The sequence below is a fragment of the Canis aureus genome, chromosome 21 (genome assembly GCF_053574225.1).
Source record: "Canis aureus isolate CA01 chromosome 21, VMU_Caureus_v.1.0, whole genome shotgun sequence".
Lineage (NCBI taxonomy): Eukaryota > Metazoa > Chordata > Mammalia > Carnivora > Canidae > Canis > Canis aureus.
Window position 1 is genome coordinate 14,380,458 of NC_135631.1, and position 22,436 is coordinate 14,402,893.

Sequence of the window (22,436 nt, forward strand, 5' to 3'; positions counted from 1 at the left end):
TGATACATACTGACAAATTGCCCTCCAGAAGGTGTTTTTTTTTTTTTTTTTTTTTTTTTAAATACCAATGTGGGGTTTAGCCAGCCATGCAGGAGAGGGCCAGGTGCCCCACCATCATACCCATAGTGGAGATATTTTCTGGTTTATTCCATTACCTTATCAGAAAGGTTTATCAAAAAACAGTATGAAAAAGTGACTCTGGCTTTACAAACGGGGCATGCTGCCAATTTATATTTACCCAGAGTTATTTCTTATCTTATCTTTTTTTTTTTTTAAGATTTTATTTATTTATTTGACAGCACAAATGGGGGCAGCAGGCAGAAGCAGAGGGAGAGGGAGAAACAGGCTCCCCATTAAGCAAGGAGCACGATGCAGGGCTCAATCTCAGGACTCTGGGATCATGACCTGAGCCAAAGGCAGGTGCCTAACCAACTCAGCCACCCAGGTGCCCCATAGCCAAGGATATTTCTAACAGTTGCCTGAGCAAAATTCTTCTATACTTTTGGATCATAAAAAAGAGAGTTACTTCACAAACCAGTGTTTGCTGCCTTGGCCACCAACCTTAGTATAAGGGAACAGGATTTAGTGTCATATATATAAAAAAAGACATTTTACAGATACATGAAAGGGGAAAAAGCACAGGATTATCCTTCTTTGGTGTAATGGGTCTTTGTTTCTTTTAAAACAGGAAAGATGCAAAGAATAATGAAGTATCCTTCTCTCAAATTAAGTAAGTCTCTGGAGTTATGAGCTTTATTTTAAGACATTTAATACCCCAATCTGTTCAGTGACATTCTTGAGAATTTTTGATGGAACTTGCTGTCGTTTTTTCTGATTGACACATTTGGTCATGATCATCCAGAAGTTCTTGTAGCTTTGTTTTCAAGGAATCTATGTTTATTAGTCTCCTGAAACTAGTAGCTTCCTTGCCTTGTTCTATTGCGGCAAGTAAAACCTTACTTCCATATTCTGCCAATAAATATATGTATTGTGATTTTTAAGAAAATAAGTGGGTTATCAGTATGTAGGAGAAGACCTTGTTCAAAGTCACAAAGTCAGGAAGGGAGATTTTCTGGTTTATATTTTAGTATCTTGTAAATAACATTATATTGACCTTCCCTCCAGTGTTTATATAGTATAGTTTTTGTTCTTTTGGGAAGATGTTTACTATCATTTCTTGAGTCATGATTGAGTCAGTGCTTCTAATTGCTTATTTTTTTCTTTCTCTTTCTATGATGAAGACCTAAAAAGTGAGTGGCTGCTTTAATTTTTTAATAACTTATATTTTCCTATTTTGAGCATGAACTTTATTGAAGGTAAAAAAAAGTCCTAATAAGTTGTTCTGTTTTTGTAGATCCAAATTAATCAAAGTGGAGAATTTTGAGGCCTACTTTAAGAAACAACAAGCGGACTCCAACTGTGGGTTTGCAGAAGAATATGAAGTACGTGGTTGGAAATAATGTGGTTTTAATTGCTTTACCTTTCTCCCGAAAGTTGGAAAACCGCCCTTTTTTTGTTTCACCGGAAAGTACTACCGACAGAGGCGGCCCTCTTAGAGGGGAGAGGTGTTCCTGCCTGTCCCCCCAGGGGTCCCACTGTGGCCCCCTGGGCTGTGAGCACTTAGATGTACCCTCCCTCCTCCTGCTCATGGTTTGTGTGTTTAATCTCATTAAGAAGTGAAGATTGTGTAGAGAAAGGGAGAGAAAATGGGCCATTCAGTCTGAGGGCTGTTAACTGGTAGGAAACTTTTGGGGCTGGCATGGGGAGCTATGTGGCCCAGGCGGATTCCTGAGCATTGTGTGAGGTGCTGCGGAGTTTCTGTATTGCCGTCCCCATGTGCTCTACCCCCTACCCCAGCAGCCCAGAGCCCCTCTCTCAGAATGCCCTGTACACTCACCCTCCCTAACCCTGCCCTGCCGCTGTCTGTGCCTTGATTGAACCTACTCACCATTTGCATGGGCTTCCTGTGGCTGCCTTAACAAATCACCACAAACCAGTGGCTTGAAAACAATAGAATTCTCTTGCGGTTCTGGAGGCTCTACTAAGTCCAAAGTCAAGGTGCCTGCAGAGCAGTGCTCCCTCCCACTCTCTGGGGGTGGGGGGACCCCTTCCTTACCTTTTCCAAGATGCTCGTAGCTCTGGGTGTTCTGTGGCTTAGGGCTGAGTCAGGGCAGTCTCTGCTCCTGTGGCCTCCCCCCACCCATGGCTCCCCTCTGGGCGTCTTGGGTCAGCACACTTGTTATTGGATTTGAGGCCCACCCACATAATCTGGGATGATATCATCTCAAGATGCTCAACTTAAATACATCTGCAGACTCTTTTCCAAGATAAGCTCACATTCCACAGGTTGCAGGAGTTGCCACGTGGGCCTGTTTTTGTTGGGGCCGCCATTCAACCTACTGCATGACTCAAAGCACAGCTGAGGAGGCCTTCAGTTCTCCCTTTGTGTCTGTTTCATCTGTGACGTGTAGCCTGTCACCGATAGTCAGCGTTTATTTAATTCTGTCTTGTTGTAACGATAGTTATTTCTCCCTACACTCCACTCCAAGGTTCTAAGCTCCTTGAAGGCAAAGGGTTATCCTTCTGCTTTTATTTGAACCTCTGCATTAGTTTCCAAGGGCACCTCACACTGGGCAACTTAAAACAGTAGAACGTTATTGTCTCACAGTCCTGGAAGCCAGTGGTCCAAAATCAAGGCTTGGGCAGGGCGGTGCTTCATACGAAGCCTCTAGGAGAGGATCCCACAGGGCTTCAGCTGGCTTCTGGAAGCCCCAGGCATGCCTGGCTTGTGACAGCCTAACTCCTGTGCCCTTCTTCATCTTAGCACAGCCGTCTCCCCTTGTATGTCTGTATCTTTGTGCCTCTTCTCCTCTTACAACGACATTAGTCCTGTTGGGTTAAGGGTCTACCCTCCTCCAGTATTGACCTCATCTCATTTTGACTACAGTGTGAAGACCAAAGTTCCAAATAAGGCTGAATTCTCAGGTTCCAGGGGTTAGAACTTCCAGCCTATTTATTCGGTAGATGCAGTCTAACCCAAAGCACCTCTTCATTCCCACTTTGTTCTGTCATCCTCGGTGCTCAGTAGAAAGAATATCTGGACACTCAGTAAACGGACACTTCCTTTGTTTTGTTTTCAGGATCTGAAGCTTGTTGGAATTAACCTACCTAAATATGCTGCAGAAGCAGCTGAGAATAGAGGAAAGAATCGCTATAATAATGTTCTGCCCTGTAAGTTGTTTTTTTTTTCCACACGTCCTTCCCTTTTCTCTGTCACTGGCCACCACGCCTCTAACAATGGGGGGCAGTGGGATCAAGGTACTGACTAGCCACATCTGCAGTCCTTCCTGGGCCACCCTGTGGTGGGCTCAGCCCTGTATTTAGGCATGTTCTTTTGAATCCAGCCCTCACGGGAACCTTCTGAAGACGGTAGTACAATATTCATTTTGCAGATGAAGAAGATGAGGCACAGGGTAGCTAGGTGATCTGTCCAGAGTCACACAGCTGGCCATAGCAGGCCAGGCTTTGGATGAGGTCTATCATTTCTTTCGAGGAAAGGGCCAGAGTCTGTGCTCTTACCCCTCTATCTTAAAGTCCCTTATTTCAGCTGCTATTGTTCTGGAAAGGAAGGGAGTAGAAGGAGGCAGGGAGTAATGCTTTTTATTTTTTATTTTTTATTTGAGACAGATGGAAAGAGAGAGAGCATGAGAGGGGTGGTGGGGGAGGAGCAGAGGGAGAGGGAGGAGCAGGCTTCCTGCTGACCAGAGAACCCGACTCTGGGCTCTATTCTGTGGCTCGACTCAGGGGCTTGAGCCCAGGACCCTGAGACCATGATTTGAGCCGAAGGCAGGTGTTTAACCAACTGAGCCACCCAGGTACCCTGGGAGTAACACCAAATATGAATTGTATTTGAATTCACATTTTGAGAATTAACAAAGTCTGCCTAATGGATGGGGATAACAACAGGTTGGGTTTAAAATGAAAATTATTTAGGGGCACTTGAGTGGCTCAGTGATTGAGCATCTGCTTTTGGCTCAGGTTGTGATCCTGGGGTCCTGGGATCGAGTCCCACACTGGGCTCCCTACAGGGAGCCTACTTCTCCCTCTGCCTATGTCTCTGCCTCTCTTTCTCTGTCTCTCATGAATAAGTAAATACAATCTTAAAAAAAAAAAAGATAAAATGAGAATTATGTATTACATCATCCATTAAAATGAAATGTAAACCCTCCTCCACAGAAAGTTCTTTGTGGTCTCTCTTTTGGGTGGGAATTAAAGAAGATTGCAGCTGTGTTCTGATTTTGCTGTAATTTATAAGCTCTGCTGAGAATTTTTTTTTTTTCTGCTGAGAATTTTTACATGAGGACATTTAGTGATATTGTCTTTTTTCATTTGAAGCTGTGTTTTTTCTTTCCTAGCCTAAGACATTAACTTCTGTTTAGATTCAGAATTTCTTAGCTCCTACATTTTCTCTTCATGCACCCTCCCCCCTACCTCTCCTTGTATTGACAGTGGACATTGACCCTTGTTCCAAGAAAAATGCTTTCAAAATCAGGTTGGTGGGCACTAAGGAAGGCACATGATGTGCTGAACTCTGGGTGTTAAATGCAACTGATAAATAATTGCATGCTGCAACTGAAAAAAAATTTAGAAAAAAAAAGCAAATACAGATTACAAAAACAAATAAAAAACCCAAAGAGCAAAAAAACCCTAAATCAGGCTGGTAGGATCTACATCACAACTGCCCTTCTACAGTTAGCTCAGGATCATTGGCCTGTTCTTGTGAGTGTTGCAGAGATTTTCAGATTGAGAGTTCAGGTATTTTTATCGGGAATGTTTAAGGCTGAAACTCCTGTTGGTAACTGAATTTAGAATTGTCATGTTATTTTATCCAGGGGAAGATGAGATAGTATATAATCAAAGGCAGGAACGTAGGTGGTGCTGATTACTCCACCTGACATTTGAAATTCTTTTTTTTTTTTTTAATTTTTATTTATTTATGATAGTCACACAGAGAGAGAGAGAGAGAGGCAGAGACACAGGCAGAGGGAGAAGCAGGCTCCATGCACCGGGAGCCCGACGTGGGATTCGATCCTGGGTCTCCAGGATCGCGCCCTGGGCCAAAGGCAGGCGCCAAACCGCTGCGCCACCCAGGGATCCCATGAAATTCTATAGTTATTGTTTTGTTTCTTGAGTTGGACAAGTTTGTGTGTGCATTTTGGAGATGATAGTATTTAGAAAACACAGGAATTTTGTGTTTTAGATCTTTTCACCCACAGTCGTCTTACCAATTCAGTTTACTCTTGAATTTGGTACTATTTGTAACGACGTTTTTATGAGACTAGAGAAAGTACACAAACCTGGGTGTCTGCCCTGCCTTAGTGGAAGGGGCACTAGATTTTTTTTTTTTAAAGATTTATTTATTCATGATAGACATAGAGAGAGAGAGAGGCAGAGACACAAGCAGAGGGAGAAGCAGGCTCCATGCCGGGAACCCGACGCGGAACTCGATCCCGGGACTGCAGGATCGCGCCCTGGGCCAAAGGCAGGCGCTAAACCGCTGAGCCACCCAGGGACCCCCCAGGGGGCACTAGATTTGAATTCTGATTGCCCTTGACCAGACATCAGTGCTTAGAGAAGTCCCTTAAGCTCGCTGACCCTCAGTTTCCTCATTTGTGAAATAGGCACAAAAGTTGGTAGGGGTGGTTTTGAGGAATAAATAAAATTGCTCCGTGCATTCCCTGGCTCACAGCACGCACCCAGGGGTGTTAATAGTACAGGTTGGTGTTGTCTGGGAAGGCGATCTGGTGTGACTAAGAGCTGAGCCCTGGTGCCAGGTTGCCCGGGTTCGAATCCTGGCTCTGGTGGATAATTGCCTGACTTTTCTGTGCCAGTCATTCAGGCTGACCGTAAGGATTGAGTAAGGTCATCTCTTTAAAATGCCATGCGGCACACCTTTGGGTTGTGACAGAAGCACCTGTGCCGCCATATTGTGTTTTTCTCTCCTGTGTGTAACTCTCCTCAGACATCTGGTTCTAATAATACCTTTTTTCTCTTGCTGTCAGATGACATTTCCCGTGTCAAGCTTTCCATTCAGACCCATTCAAGTGATGACTACATCAATGCCAACTACATGCCCGTAAGTGGGGAGCCATGCCCAGAGCATGGCTTCTTTGATGAAATCTTTGGGGGTCCTCTTTGTTTCTTTGACACTGAATTTGTGTCGCTTTCCATCTTCTAGGGCTACCATTCCAAGAAAGATTTTATTGCCACACAAGGGCCTCTACCCAACACTTTGAAAGATTTTTGGCGTATGGTTTGGGAGAAAAACATATATGCCATTGTTATGTTGACCAAATGTGTCGAACAGGGAAGGGTAAGTATCTTTTATTTAAATTATTAAGTTAAAAGGTAGTTCATTCATTCTGACTACGGTGAAAGTGTAAGTCTCTTAAGAAGCCTTTGTTTTTTTAAAGAAAATACTTCCCCAAACACCGGCACCTCTGTTTTTAGAAACTCATTTTCTGTCTTCTTTTCTAAGAGAAAAGTTTAGAAATCTCTCTCTCTTTTTTTTAAAGTTTTAAAGTTTTAAAAACTTTTTTTAAAGTTTTACTGTTACTGTCTTTTGTAGGTAAGTATCAATGTTCTCTATTCATGAGGTGGCAGCTGCTGGAGTTACAAGCAGCAGGAGTGGGGTTAGCCCAGTGCGAAGCTCCTGGGGTGGGAGCCAGCACAGCTCCGGTTGTCTCAGTGCTGTAAGTGGTCGCCGGCCCTTCTCTGAGCACCCAGCTTCTTCATCTGTGATCTCAGGGATCCCACCAGCTTTTTAGCACCAACACCCTTACTCTACCCCAAATCTCAGACTTCTCCCCAGATAAGTCTCAGCTGTACCTTCTCCCCTTTTGATGGCCTAAAGTCCCCCGGCTGCTGCTACCCAAGATAAGATTTCATCTCATAATAAAACCCCACCTTTCCAGAAATGCATCTAAGGAGAACTGAAAGGCACAGGCCGGCTTTAGAAGTTCTGTGCCTGAGGAGTAGGACCTAATGTTGCTTTGCGCATTTTTTTGCTCTGGGTTTGTTACCTGGGGGATAGGAGTTCACACCCTTGATCAGTACTTCTCAGACCTTATGGTACAAACATTAGGATCTCCTGGAGAGTGGTTTCGGTTCCAGAATTTCTAGTTCAAGAAGGGCTGTGGTGGGATCCCCAGAACTGCACTTTGGATAGCTGTCAGTAAGGCTTCTTTTGCTGGGTCTAGGACGCATGCTTGGAGTAGCTCTGCCCTAGGTGATTGTGGGAACCCATTGAAACCCCTTTTAATGTTCTTCATTTCACTTTAGCAGATGTTTATCCTGCCCCAAGTGTGTGTAAGGTGCTCTGGTAGGGGCTGGGGCTGGGAAAGATAACAATGAAACAGTAAGAAGTGGTTCCCATCTTCCCTGGCTTGGGATACAGAAGCTTGTGCTCTGCACCACTTCTTGGCATCCAGAGCACAGGCTCTTATATAAACAAAAGCACTTTGTTTTTGAACGCAAATAAACTTCATGGTGCTGGTGAGCCCTGGGGCCTCGCATGTGGAACATTCTCAGAAATACCTGTTGTTGTTTATCTTATGTCAGGAGAAAAGTGGATTTACTGGCTCTGTGTGAAAAGGGAGGGGAGCCAGTGAATTTTCTGCACCAGATACTTCATTTATGTTACTGCTTTTCTATGACGACAGTCCTATATAATTATTGTATAGATGGGGAAACTGAGGCTCAGAGAGTTTAAGAACTTGTCCACAAGGTAGCAACAGAAACCTGACTGGGAAGAGGCTGAGCTGAGAGCATCAGCTCCATGTGTGTTCTTTCTGGGAGCAGTGGTCTAGAAACTGGAATCCTTTAAAAAATACAGGTCCCCAGCCAGAGTCAGAAGCTCCGGAATTGGGGTTTGGGCATCTGCTCTTTTTTTTTTTTTTTTTTTTTTAAGGATTTTATTTATTTATTAGAGAGAGAGAGCGAGAGCATGGCACACACAGCAGGTGGAGTGGCAGAGGGAGAGGGAGGAGCCAAGTCCCTGCTGGGCAGGGAGCTCGATGATCCCAGGACCCTAAGATCATGACCTGAGCAGAATACAGACACTTAACCCACAGTCACCCAGGTACCCCTGGGCATCTGTTTTATTTATTTATTTATTTGTTTGTTTATTTGTTTATTTACTTATTACTGGTGTTCAGTTTGCCAACATATAGAATAACACCCAGTGCTCATCCCATCAAATGCCCCCCTCAGTGCCCGTCACCCAGTCACCACCACCCCCACCCACCTCCCTTTCTACCACCCCTTGTTCGTTTCCCAGAGTTAGGAGTCTCTCATGTTCTGTCTCCCTTTCTGATATTTCCCACTCATTTTTTCTCCTTTCCCTATGATCCCTTTCACTATTTTTTATATTCCCCAGATGAATGAGACCATATAATGTTTGTCCTTCTCCGATTGACTTATTTCACTCAGCATAATACCCTCCAGTTCCATCCATGTCGAAGCAAATGGTGGATATTCATCGTTTCTAATGGCTGAGTAATATTCCATTGTATACATAGACCACATCTTCTTTATCCATTTATCTTTCGATGGACACCAAGGCTCCTTCTACAGTTTGGCTATTGTGGACATTGCTGCTAGAAACATCGGGGTGCAGGTGTCCCGGCGTTTCATTGCTTCTGTATCTTTGGGGTAAATCCCCAACAGTGCAATTGCTGGGTCATAGGGCAGGTCTATTTTTAACTCTTTGAGGAACCTCCACACAGTTTTCCAGAGTGGCTGCACCAGTTCACATTCCCACCAACAGTGCAAGAGGGTTCCCCTTTCTCCACATCGTCTCCAACATTTGTGGTTTCCTGCCTTGTTAATTTTCCCCATTCTCACTGGTGTGAGGTGGTATCTCATTGTGGTTTTGATTTGTATTTCCCTGATGGCCAGTGATGCGGAGCATTTTCTCATGTGCTTATTGGCCATGTCTATGTCTTCCTCTGTGAGATTTCTGTTCATGTCTTTTGGGCATCTGTTTTTAAAGCAAAACAAACCTCTCAGGGGTGAGTCAGATAATCAGGTTTGGAAGCCACCTGCAGTAGGACACATTTTGGAAAGTGAGGGAGGGGAGGTGGAGAGGGGAGAAAGAATGTGTGAGTGTAATAAGTTGTTTGCTGAATTGGGCATTCAGATATTCTTGGAGAGCAGATGTTTCCGATTTTTATTTCTGTTTACATCTACCCACCGATTTATAAAAATCAAAGACCTGGAGTGATTTGATTCTCTTTATTGGTGTATTTGTGTTGTAATTAGTGTGGATCTAAAAGTATTGGGGAAAGTCCTCATTTCTTCTAGGTGCATGGGGTTATGGGTCAGTCTGAATTTTAGTTCAGGGAACAGTTGTGGACTGGCTGCTGTCGGGGCCAAAGGGAGCTGGCTGGGCCTGTGTCCTCAGAGAAGGGACAATTGACTGTTCTGCTTTAAATCCATTTTCATACAGAAATGGGGGCTCAGTGTAAGCCAGATCTTCTGAGATCTCAGGAAAAGCAAGAAACCTGAATTTTTATAAGAAACCACCAATTTTAAGAGAGTTGGCAATAATTGTAAATTTAAAAAAATTTAGGAGTCGATTTTAGGAGTCAAACAGAACCTCACTGAAGGGCTGATCTAGTTTCTATGCCAGTTTTCAGTATCTGGTCTCCCTTTGTGAGGCTTTAGTGGTGGCAGACGGTATGACCTGACTTTTTGTATAAAAATGCAATTTTATTGTAGACCAAATGTGAGGAGTACTGGCCCTCCAAGCAGGCTCAGGACTACGGGGACATAACTGTGGCAATGACATCAGAAGTTGTTCTTCCAGAGTGGACCATCAGAGACTTCACAGTGAAAAATGTAAGTAAGGGGCCGAGATGAATAGGTCTTAGATAAGAGGACCACATATTAAGTTTGGGGTGATGCTTTTTAGGTTGATATTAACCTATATGTTTTTTTTGTTTTTTGCATCAGAAAAAATTTTTTTGCTTTCTTCTTACAGGATGAAACTATCTACATACACTCGAAAGCAACCCTTAGCTTTACTTTCTTAAGAGGAATTTCATCTGTGTCTTTTTTTTCCTCATTGAACTGTAGTTGACACATTGTATTATATCAGTTTCAGGTGTACAACATAGTGAATGACCCAACAATTATATATACTTTACATAGTGCTCACCACAATAAGCGTAGTCACCATCTGTCACCATACGTTATTACAATATTATTGACTATATTCCCTATGCTGGACCTTTCATTGCCATGACTGATATATTTTATAAGTGGAATTTTGTATGTGTTAGTCTCCTTTACCTATTTCACACATCCCTTGACCCACTTCCCCTCTGGCAACCACCAGTTTGCCTTCTGCTTTTATCAGTCTGGTGTTTTTTTGTTTTGTTTTGTTTTGTTTTTTTTTGTTGTTGTTATCATATGTTATTCCTGAATGAAATGAATCTTAAGAGCGTGGCTCAGCAGCAGTAACTGTTCCTTTTACACTTTCCTGTAACTTGTCTATAGAGTTTTTGTTACAAACCAAGCCCCTTTTGGATTAATTGGTTGCAGATATGACATCAGGAGTGGCAATTTGCAGTTGGGAGCAGTATCTGAGAGCAGTTACATTAATAGGATTTCTGGGCATATACACATGGCCTCACCCCCCAAAAGCTATGAAAAAAAAATCCAATTACATGATGTAGGCACTGCAGGAAGACAGATTATGGCGTCCTTTTTCTTAAAGATGTTTAGAAATGGAGGCAATGAAGCCACATAGATATCTTTTGGTGGGTGTGTAAATTGGTATAACCCTTTGCAGTTTATATTAGAAGCATAAAAATGACCATTCTCCTTTGATCTGGTGGTTCCAAGTTTGAGACTCTATCTGAGAGAAAAAATCTGAAATATAGGACAAGGCGTATTACTCACAAAGAGGAATCTCAGCATTATTTATAATGGAGGGAAAACTTGGAGCTTGTTCAGATCTCTAGCTTTCAGAGAATAGATAACTAAACTATAGGTTATTTAGTCGGTGTATCATTATCTAGCTATTAGAAGTGATGGCTGTATAGACTGCATAATTACCATGGAGGAATGTGAGATTGCAGTTGAGTGAAACATACTAGGAGACAAAACTTTACGTATATTGCGAATAGTACACAAAAGCAAAGCCTGGGAGTAGATTCAGGGGAGTTGACTTTTATGGGGGGTTGGTGGGATAGGTTCTGGGTTATGAGAATTATCTTTGAGGATTCCATAAGTCATGGATATAGGGTAGCATATTAAGTATTAATTCTTTACTGATTGCCATGCCTCCAAGGTCCTGGCTTCAATTAAGCACATTCTGGACGTGCTGTCAAAGCTGTTATCACACACCGATGCTACTCATAGTGGTTGAGAAACCCTCATAATATACTTATTTCTATAGATTTCTCCTATTTTATTTTATTTTATTTTTTTATTATTATTTTTTAGATTTCTCCTATTTTAAAGACAGGATTTTCCTCGGTTGCTTTCAGTACTTGGAATTCACCCTTGCAGAGGAGAGTGATAGGTGGAATTGCCCACGTCATTTAAACAAAATTACCATGACGGTTATCATTTTTGTTAGCTAAACTCCAGACTTCATTTGGGTTTCACATTTTTCCACTAAACGCTTTCCAGTTCCGGGACTGAATGAATCCAGGATACTACATGGCATTTAGTAAAATACTACCTTTTTTTTTTTTTTTTTAGACAACTTTTTAGTTACACAAAATGCATGAATATATTTTCCTTTTTAAAAAATACTACATTATTTATTTGAGAGAGAGGGAAAGGGAGCATGAGCAGGGAGAGGAGCAGAGGGAGAGGGAGAAACAGATTGCCCCGCTGAGCAGGGAACCTGATGCAAGGCTTTATCCCAGGACCCCGGATCATGACCTGAGCTGAAGGCAGATGCTTAACCAACTGAGCCACCCAGGCACCCCTATATTTTCCTTTTCAAAAGTAAGAACACAGCAGATAGAACTGAAAGTTTCTACCTCCTACCACTAACCTGAGCCCCCTTGCCCCTCTGAAGAGATAATGCTGAAAAGTCTGACCTCCCCCAGCCCCTTCCTCTCCGGTTATCTGTCATAGCTACTTTCCTTCTTTGGTTGAATACTTTTGGTTACTTTTGTGAATGTCACCTTTGTGTGTATGAGACTTCATTGTCCCCTCTCTCTCACTGCCTTTTTTCTCTACTCATCTCCATATTTTGAACAATGTGTGTGAATGCACTGCTTTTTAACGTATATATGTTAACAAAATAAGCTTCAAAAGTTAGCTCTCATAAAGGAGATGGAAACGCCTACAGTCCAGATGTAGGTAGAAGGCCGAGGTCAGTGCTCAGGGGTGGGCATAATGAACCTAGTAAATCGGGACAGGGATGGTCCAGCCTGGGTGGAATTCTCATAATAAAAAAGTACATGCTTTGGTTTGTAGTAGGAAACCAGTCTGTGTCAAAACTAATTCTGTTATAACAAGATCCACTTCCTATTGTCTGTCTGATGTTGAAATAGATGTGTTTTTTGGAGAATGGGTGGCGGTGGTGGTGGGGGGAGTCTTTTCTCAAACTCCTACAATTCTAAATATTTCCTTAGTGCTCATGAGTTACCTGCTGTTTTATAAGACTCCAGAAGGCATGTGGATTGTGAGACAGTTCTTGCCCCAAAGGTTCTGATTATCAGAGTTGTATTGGTGTAATATATTTTTGGTTCTCTGGTTGACGACATTCCCAGGTGGGCTCAGGGAATGGCTTCAGGAGCTCTAAGGAGGTGTAGGTATAATAAGCCGGTGAGGGCATTACTGGCAGGCCCCTGTAAGTGAGAAGGGAAGATCTGAACTTGGGATCAGAGGATGAGGCACTTGTGCTTCATCTGAGCTGCATGTGGGGGAGTCATTTCACTTGTCAGAATCTTTTTATTTTTTAAAGATTTTATTTATTTATTCATGAAACACACACACAGACAGGCAGAGACATAGGCAAAGGGAGAAGCAGGCTCCCCACAAGGAGCTTGAGCAGGACTTGATCCCAGGACCCTGGGATCATGCTCTGAGCCAAAGGCAGATGCTCAACTGCTGAGCCACCCAGGCATCCCTCTTGTCGGAATCTTTAAAGGAGGATGATAAACCCTTCTTCTTGGGCACATTCTGGGATTTTATGAGCATGCCAACATCTGTAAAGCACTTTATCAGCTGTTGTACCGATGTGAAATTGTACTTTTTAGTCGTAACCACTCCTGTTTAGATGCCGGTCAGCCAGCCCATGTAGCTCGGCATCCAGGTACTGCTCCATTTCACTTGGCCTTCTCTATGACTAACCTCTTTTCTTGGCTTTTAGATTCAGACAAGTGAGAGTCACCCCCTGCGACAGTTCCATTTCACCTCCTGGCCAGACCATGGTGTTCCGGACACCACTGACCTGCTCATCAACTTCCGGTACCTTGTTCGTGACTACATGAAGCAGAGTCCCCCCGAGTCACCCATTCTGGTTCATTGCAGGTATACAAATGGCACTCCGTGTGTGACGGTTTCCAAATGTCATTGTAAATGTGGACAATTTAGAGAAGCGAGGCCTAAGAGGGAATGCAATAAGCATTTGAAAATTCAAGAAAGTTTTGGATAAGGGACCGTGGACTTATACCCCAGTCCCTGAGACTTTAGAACAGGGATTGGCAAACTATAACCCAAGGGCCAGATCTAGTAGCTTGCTTGTAGTTTTTTAAAACTATAGTGTATTCCAATTTAATATTAATAAATATTTATAAAATATTTCATGTATGTTTTTTTTTTTGCTAATAATATCTTACACATATAAAGTCTCTACTTATCAGTCTCCTTGTTATACAGTTAAACATGGTCTTAGAGTTGATCTGAATCATTCCTTTGCATGCTTTCATATTTCATTTCATATATATCTATGGTTTTATATAGCTTTAAGCTTTTACCAGATTTTGTGACGTAGACATCATTCTGCAACCTGCTTTCTTCATTTAGCATTTTGGTTTGTTATTTAACAAAGTTGGAGCACAGAGTTCTAGTTCATTTTATTCATTTATTAACGAATTCTTTTTCTGGCACACAAAAACTGTATGTAAGTTAGTGTATACAAGTTTATGAGTTTGGAGGTCTAACCTGTGAAACCCTCACCACAATCGCTTTGGCTGCCTATTTTTGTAAATAAGGTTTTTTTATTGGAACAGAGCGATGCCCATTTCTTTACATATTGTCTATAGCTACTTCCATGTTATAATGGCAGAAAGAGACCATTTTGTCTGCAAAGCCAAAGATATTTATTATCTGGTCCATTATAGAAAAAGTTTGCCACCCCCTTGCCCCCACTCTAGAACAATAAGGCACTAGCTTTAAGTTAAAGACATTAATTTAGGACAGAAGAAAGGAGGGGCTTAGTGGCCCTCTGGGGAATAAGTTGATGAAATTTGCCATCCTAGGTTATGGTGGTAACTTGAATGAGACTGAGATTCAGGAAGCTCTGGGAGGAGATTTTTTTATGGTATTTGATTCAAAATGACTTGCTGAGGTTTCAGTTGAGCAAATGGTTACTGATCCTGGGCATTGATAGTGGAGGACAGCAAGATATATGTACAAATTGGGGACATTTGAGAGTTTTATGTTAGAGGTAACCCATGGTGATATGCCCTTTTCTTTTTTTCTTCAGTGCTGGGGTTGGAAGGACGGGCACATTCATTGCCATTGATCGTCTTATCTACCAGATAGAGATTGAGAACACGGTGGATGTGTATGGGATTGTGTATGACCTTCGAATGCACAGGCCTTTAATGGTGCAAACAGAGGTGAGGCCAAGCTCTGTGTTTGGCAGACTGCTTTTTTCAATCCTTTTTTTTTTTTTTTTTTAAAGATTGCATCATGTCACATACTTGGGTTAAAACATTTCACCTTTCTATAGCTTTCTGGCTCTGGCCTGTGAAGTAACACTGGACTTCTTTAAGATCCTTAACTGATGTGAGATTGAATGATCTGATACAGAGAGGTGGTGATACTGATAGCAGCAATGGAACTGTGCAAACCAAGATAATTTCAGGATTCCTTACCTTGTGGCCACTAACTCATCAAATAGTCTTAGCAATTCTCTGAACTTTGGCTTCTGGGTTTCAAAATCATAAAACTAGCATTATCATGCTTTGTTTCTAAGAAGGCCTGACCATCCTTAAAATAAGCTCATGAATGGACTTATCAGATGTTAATGATGTGAATGAAATGGCATAATGTCACCATGTTAATATGGCTGTGTATCCTCATCCAACCATGCAGATGTTACACAGCGTCAATTATCATAGCTACAGGGGGATGGCTGGCCAATTGAGAAGATTAATGTTTAATATCTACAATGTCAGTTGGGTAAGACCATTGAATTCGGCTTTCCCTGAAATGTTCCTTGATAAATATTGTTTTTGAGTCATGTTCTCAACAACTATATTGGGAAATAGCCTTCCTGGATGCTGTAGGGGTGAATGTGCCTTGACAGAACGAGAGCAGAATATTTATTTTGTATCAGGCTGTCACCCTGTACCAATTTAGAACTCCATGAATATGTGTTGTGTTTTTGAGTCTAGCAGGGAATGTGCTGGAGGCCTGGGTACATTGTGTGCTTTGGGGTGAGTGGCACGTTTGTAGAAGAAAGAATGGAATTCGCTTGTGTGTTGGTCGGAAGAAAGATTTTCTTTTTTCTGCTCTAATTATGGAGAGTAGGACTCTATCTTTTATCCCCTTTTGAGAAACACAGAAATCTTACATCTGCCTACAAAATCTTTTCTTGTTTCTTTTTCTTTCTTTTTTTTTTTTGGTAGTTTGAAAACGTAAACTTGTTCATCTTTTTTATTTTTAAACATTTTTTTTAGAGAAAGAGAGTGTGTGTGAACCGGAGCTGGTGTGGGTGGGGTTTGGGGTAGGGGCAGAAAGAATCCTAACTAAGCAGGCTCCATGCCTACCCTGGAGCCCCACACAGGCTTGATCTCACCACCCTGAGATCATGACCCACGCCGAAATCAAGAGTCAGATTCCTTAACCGATTGAGGTACCCAGGTGCCCCCAAAAATGTGTTCATCTTAAAACACCTGATAAAAGAGGATATATATATATATATATATATATATATATATATATAAAATATATATTTTTCTTTATTACTTTTTCTTCCCCAATCCTATTCTCTAGAGGTAGCCAATGCTTACAGTTTGTATATATCATTATAGGTTTAGTTACATCTATAGAAAACACATGTACACATATAGAGTTTTTTTTTTTATGGCTAATGCTTTTTAAAAAAATCTGAGTTGACATACAATGTTACTTTAGTTTCAAGGGTACAACATAATGATTCAACAAGTCTATGTTATGTTATGCTCACCACAAGTGTAGCTGTCATTTATTAACCTACAAAGCTGTTATAGTACCATTGATTATATTCTCTATGCTTTCATTGTCATGGCTTATTCATCCCATAATTGGAAGCTTGTGCCTCTCACTCCCTTTCCCCCCATTTTGCCCTCCCACCCCCCCAGCAATCACCAGTTCTCTGTATTTAGGGGTCTGTTTCTGCTTTTTGTTTGTTCATTTTGATTTTTAGATTCTATGTGTAAGTGAAATCATATGACATTTGTCTTTCTTTGTCTGACTTCACTTAGCATAATACCCTTTAGATCCACCCATGTTGTCACAAATGGCAAGATTTCATTCTTTTTGATAGCTGAGTAACATCCCATTGGAGATACACACTATAGCTCCTTTATCCGTTCATCTGTCAGTGGACACTTAGGTTGCTTCCATATCTTGGCTACTGCAAATTGTACTGCAGTAAACAGTAGGGTGCATCTGTCTTTTTAATTTTTTTAAAAGTTTTATTTCTTTATTCATGAGAAACACACAGAGAGAGGCAGAGACATAGGCAGAGAGAGAAGCAGGCTCCATGCAGGGAGCCTGAAGTGGGACTCGATCCCAGGACTCCCAGGATCACGCCCTGGGCTGAAGACAGACACTCAACTGCTGAGCCACCCAGGCATCTCCAATATCTGTCTTTTTAAATTAGTGTTTTTATTTTCTTTGGGTAAATACCCAGGAGTGGAATTACTGGGTCATAATGGTATTTCTATTTTTAATTTGAGGAACCTCCCTACTGTTTTCTACAGTGACTGCACCAATTTACATTCCTATCAATAGTGCACGAGTGTTCCCTTTTCTTCACACCCTTGCCAACACTTGAGTAGTGTTTTGTCTTTTTTTTCCTGCCATTCTGATAGGTGTAAGGTGATATCTTATTATGCTTTTGATTTGTATTTCCTGGATGATGAGCGATATTGAGCATCTTTTCATGTGTCTGTTGGCCATCTGTACAGCTTCTTTGCAAAAATGTCTATTCAGGTCCTTTGCCCAATTTCTAATCAGATTTTTTTTACATTGAATTGTGTAGCTTCTTTATATATTTTGGATATTAACAAATGGAGTATTTTTAAAAAATTGGATCCTATTTTATATATAATGCTGCCCCATGATTTTTTTCCCCTCTTATGTCATCATGGGTATCTTGTTTTCTCTTTTGCCATCATGGATACCTCTTCTTACTCTTTCTCTTTTTAATGGCTACCTGAGGATTCTGACAAGCTTGCCTGAGGGTTGTCCCTACCTCTCTACCCCGCTTATCCCCTTCAACCCTTCCCCTATGTTGAGAATCACAGTTTACTCCTTATACTGCACCTGCTAGCTGAACAGGAAAATCTTGTTGACCTTTTTCTTGTTTGAATGTACATGTGCATTATTTCCTCCACATTCATTGTCTTTGCTCTTCCCCAAGATTCTGGGACTCCTCCTTGGGGAGGGGAGGTGTGGGGACTGTGTCCCTCTAGTTAAGAATGATTGATGATGAGAATCTTGCTCTCTGTGGTTTCAGATTTCATCAGAATATGGCAGCCTCTTGATAAATGTGAACTTGAAGTGTTCACTGTGGGGGTTGGTGATAATCTGAAAAGAACCTTGGATGCTGATAATCTCTGGGACCTCTGCTCATTTGCTTTCTCTTTTTACTCTTTTAATAGGACCAGTATGTTTTCCTCAACCAGTGTGTTTTGGATATTATCAGATCCCAGAAAGACTCAAAAGTAGATCTCATCTACCAGAACACAACCGCAATGACAATCTATGAAAACCTTGCACCTGTGACTGCTTTTGGAAAGACAAATGGTTACATCGCCTAATTCCAAAGCCAAACCTTTCTGGAGTTACCCAGACTGTCACACCCACAGCAAAGGAAAATGCCCCGATGTGGACATGTTTTTATATGTCTAATATCTTAATTCTTTGTTCTGTTTTGTTAGAACTAATTTGAGGGTGTGAAGCTGCACATGTAAAACATGACATGAGAAGTTGGGGCTGTCAGGGGCTGTGGATGGGTGGTGAGCTAATCAACTACATTCCTGATTACCAATGGGATGAGTTCACTTTTTGTTTTTTTTTTTCCTTAAGAATTACGGAACACCAGGAAAAGTGAGCTATGATTTTTTGTTTTCCTTTTTCAAAACAGATTCTTTTTAAAAAAGACTATTTTATATGATTCACATGCTAAAGCCAGGATTGTGTTGGGTTGAATATATTTTAAGTATCAGAGGTCTATTTTTACCTACTGTATCTTGGAATCTAGCCGATGGAAAATACATAATTGTGGATGATTATCATGTAGGGAGGGGTACATGGTGCCTCTTCTGCCTGGGTTTTCTATTTGAACATGTGCCTTTTCTGAATTATGCTTCCACAGGCAAAACTCAGTAGATATCTCTATTTTTGTATTGAATCTCATAATTGGAATATACGGAATATTTAAACAGTAGTTTAGGATTCAAGGTTGAGCCTTCTCAGTAACATTCCTGTTCTCATTTGACTAGAGGAGGCCTCCCCCGACCCTTCCACATCCCTTCTCCCCTGTTTTGTGCTCTATTCTTTCTTCTCTTTTCCCTCCCACTTTTCCCCAAAGACACTTCTGTTGGCCACATTTTCAGCCCATTGGTTGAGTGAGAGTGGAAACCAAGTATCACCTTGAGAATTTCTAGGGTGGTGGGGAGCGGGGAGCAGAGGAACCCTACAGTGACATAATCTCCTTTTCTCATCCCTGTTTTATCCTTTCTCTTGTTTCTGTATTTGGTAAGAAGGATTATTTAAAGGTGCAATATGTGACTTAGTGATTCATGATGCTCTAGGTTTTTAGTAATGTTTTACTCAGGTTGGCATTTTATGTGTATCTGTGCGTCCGTGTATATGTGTGTGTGTGTTTAAAAGCGTGGCAATCTGTGAACACTTCAGTGTGAAAACAGTGTCAGATGAATCCCTCCTCCCTCAAAGTCCACTGGCTTTAGTCTATCTGCAGTGACACACATCCGTATCTACTGTATATATATATACTAAACTCTTAAAACAGTCATTCCTTTGAATTGAGGTGTACAAAGTTTTGAATTTGTATCAAAGATGTAATTATTTTTAAAACCTCTTTTCACTATACTGCTGCTGTAATGACTTTGATTTTTTTTTAATGTAGATTAATTTTTTTTTTTTGCTTCAGGTGTGTATCCACCAAGAATTTCAGAATTTACGTGGATTTATTTTATTGGTACATAATCTGTAAACTTCTCAAGGCATTAACATGAAAGGATTTGTTTCTTTTTATTTTATATTGTGGCTCAGGTTATATTTTGAAGAAATTTTGAGTTTATCCTCCTATAGGCAATGAAGGATCTAAGGTCTGATGAAGGAATCAACCAAGTCCCTGGAATCCTGTGGCCATTTTCCACAGTAATAAATCCTGCTGTAAACTTAGGACAGTTGTGTCCTAGTGAAGATGGGAGCAGGGTCTTCTCCGGGTGCCCTGGTCACTGTTCACCTGGGGAAGCCTGTCTCCTGACCCTGCCATGTTCCTCAGTATGCTGGCACTTTGAGAACTGACCGGACATGTGAGTGGGTTATGAAGGGTGAACCACAATGTACTGGAAGCCCTTGATTTGGTTCAGAGGTTTAGTGCTTGTACGTCTTTTGTCCCCCTTTCCCCTTTGAGGTACTGAAAGGATTGAAAAGGCGAGGTGGCGGTGGTGTCGTGTCTGGGGAGAACTCACTTCCCACATAGAAATTGCACTTTTTTGCCGAATCCTTTGCTCTTTTTCGTGACAAACAGTTCACTCAGCATCAGGCCCTTAAAGGAATGGGTTGTACAGGCCTGGGCGGGCCCTCCTGACTCCTTTAGTGAGGCTTTTGGCTCTTTAGGTCTGCATCAGGGAAGCCACGCCATCCCAGGCTGCTGAGCGAAGCTGGGTTTGGGCCAATTGCTTGCAAACCTCCACGCTGGTCTGGCCCTCGGTGCACACAGGTCTCAGAGAGTTCCATGATTGCATTCGGAGGCCCCTACCCAGGCAGGCAGCAGTTCTGTGGGTCACACCCCTCTCCACTTCAGTTGTTGGGAAGCCACTGGGATGGGTGTGAAGGCATCAAGTCCAACAAAGATGCTCTGCCAAGTGTTGCCTATATCCCTTCCATGGAGAAATCGGAGGGAGGGACTTGGCTCTAAAAATGCCTTTAAAAGGTTGAAGCAACGGTAATTATAAACATATTGTATAAAAACACACAGAAAACCCCCCCAGAAACCCTCCTCCCTTCTGCATGATACGGGTTTGGGAAATGGGCAGCAGCCTCAGCAAGCTCACTCTCAATACCATTCCTAACCCTGGGAAGAAGGCTTGTGGGGAGAGGTCTGGATTCCACATGGCAGGTCACACGAAGGTCACGATGCTTCTCTGCATCCTGAAGAGGGCTGGGTTTGGGGCCGGTGGGGGTGGTGAGGGTATTTATAGCACAGTGATTGAAAAGGGAAGATAATTCTGTAAATATATAGGACACATGGGCTGGGGTTTGGCCGTAGAAAAGAGAAGGTGCTTTTGAGCTCCTGCCCTAAAGCCTCCCAGGAACAGTGAACTAAAATTTGAGGAGTCCAGTGGAGATGCGGAGATGGTGTGATCATCCCTGCTTTACTATTTGCCAGTTGCACACTGAAAAAAAAAAAAAACAGCCCGAGTGGGATTAGTTATTAGTGAAAAGTTGGTAGTCAGTTGTTTGGGGGAATTGGGTCATTGGTACCTTCTCCCAAGGGCAAGGATGTTTGCCTCCAAAGGTAAACCCAATGACACTTGGCACCAGTGGAAAATGTCATTTGGGGGTCTGTTCCCTGTGGGCGTGTAGTGACCTCTGGCTGGACTTTTGGCCTATTTGACTGCACTGGATTTGGGCTTCATAGACTCAGAGGCTCTTGGGGGTTGGGGGCCAACTATGCAGCTGATTCACTTGCTTTTCATCTGAGATGAAAAAGCCAGATTTTCTTCTGCAGTGCTGGGTTGTGCTTAGTGAGCTAAACGCGTCTTGGCGACTAATGTTGATTTGCCTCAAAAGTCCAAGTTCTGAGTTTTCAGACTGTGTAGCCGTCAAGTGTTTGACATACTGTAGCTTTTTTCCCTTGGGGGCACATATGAACAGGATGTGTTGATATGGACTCTAAAACTGTAATTTTCTTGTAACTATTTTGGAATGATGCATATTTCTAATGTTTGTTATACTTGTACAGAGTATTGCTGTTGGTTGCTTTTTTTTTTTTTAAGGAAAAAAATGGCCTGAAAAAAATTTTTTTAAAAAGACTCACAAATACCAAATATAAAAAATGTCAACATGTTGTGCCTTTGTTTCTTACCCCCCCTCCAATTTTTACTCTATGTCCACCCCATTTCATTTATGAAGCAGTATCTTGGCCTGCGTGTAACTGGGGAATCCCAGTGTCCCTTGGGGATTTTCTACCTGTGTTAGTTTGCCCGGGGGCTGCCACAACGAAGTGCCACAGACCAAGAAGCTTAAACAACAGATTTTTATTCTCTCACAGTTCTAGAGGCCAGAAGTCCAAGAAGGTGCTGGCAGGTTGGTGTCTTCTGAGGCCTCTCTCCTTGGCTTGCAGATGGCCACCATCTCTCTTTGTCTTCACACGGTCTTCCCTCTGTGCGTGTCTGTGTCCTAATCCTCTTTGTATCAATTGGGACACTTCATAAAGGATTATGGTTCACTTGAACAACTTAATTTTTACTGTAATTACCTCTTTAAAGACTCTATCTCCAAATACATTCTGAGGTGCTGGGGTCAAGAGTTTAACATATGAATTTGGGGGAGACAGAAGTTGGCCACAACACACATCCACGGAGACTTAAGAGGAGACTTTGGAAGAAGCGAGTGTGCATTAAGATGTGGCTGCGTGTGCTCTCATGGGCCAACAGATGGACAGACACTCCACTGCTGCCACTTGGTGGCAGCCTGCGTGCCCAGGACTTTTA

The 22,436-nt window shown here is 42.1% G+C and overlaps 1 protein-coding gene across 1 annotated transcript in view; it reads left to right on the forward strand.

Moving 5' to 3' along the window:
- The window catches only part of PTPRJ (protein tyrosine phosphatase receptor type J), a 162,328-nt gene extending 140,541 nt beyond the window's left edge, over positions 1-21,787 (forward strand). Inside the window, exons 15-23 of the mRNA XM_077863277.1 lie at positions 689-730; positions 1,355-1,442; positions 3,141-3,231; positions 6,063-6,136; positions 6,239-6,373; positions 9,781-9,900; positions 13,400-13,560; positions 14,738-14,873; positions 18,129-21,787. Coding sequence (XP_077719403.1) covers positions 689-730; positions 1,355-1,442; positions 3,141-3,231; positions 6,063-6,136; positions 6,239-6,373; positions 9,781-9,900; positions 13,400-13,560; positions 14,738-14,873; positions 18,129-18,287 — 1,006 coding nt within the window. The 3' untranslated portion in view covers positions 18,288-21,787. The remainder of the gene's footprint in view (positions 1-688; positions 731-1,354; positions 1,443-3,140; positions 3,232-6,062; positions 6,137-6,238; positions 6,374-9,780; positions 9,901-13,399; positions 13,561-14,737; positions 14,874-18,128) is intronic.
- Positions 21,788-22,436: the final 649 nt, after the last annotated feature.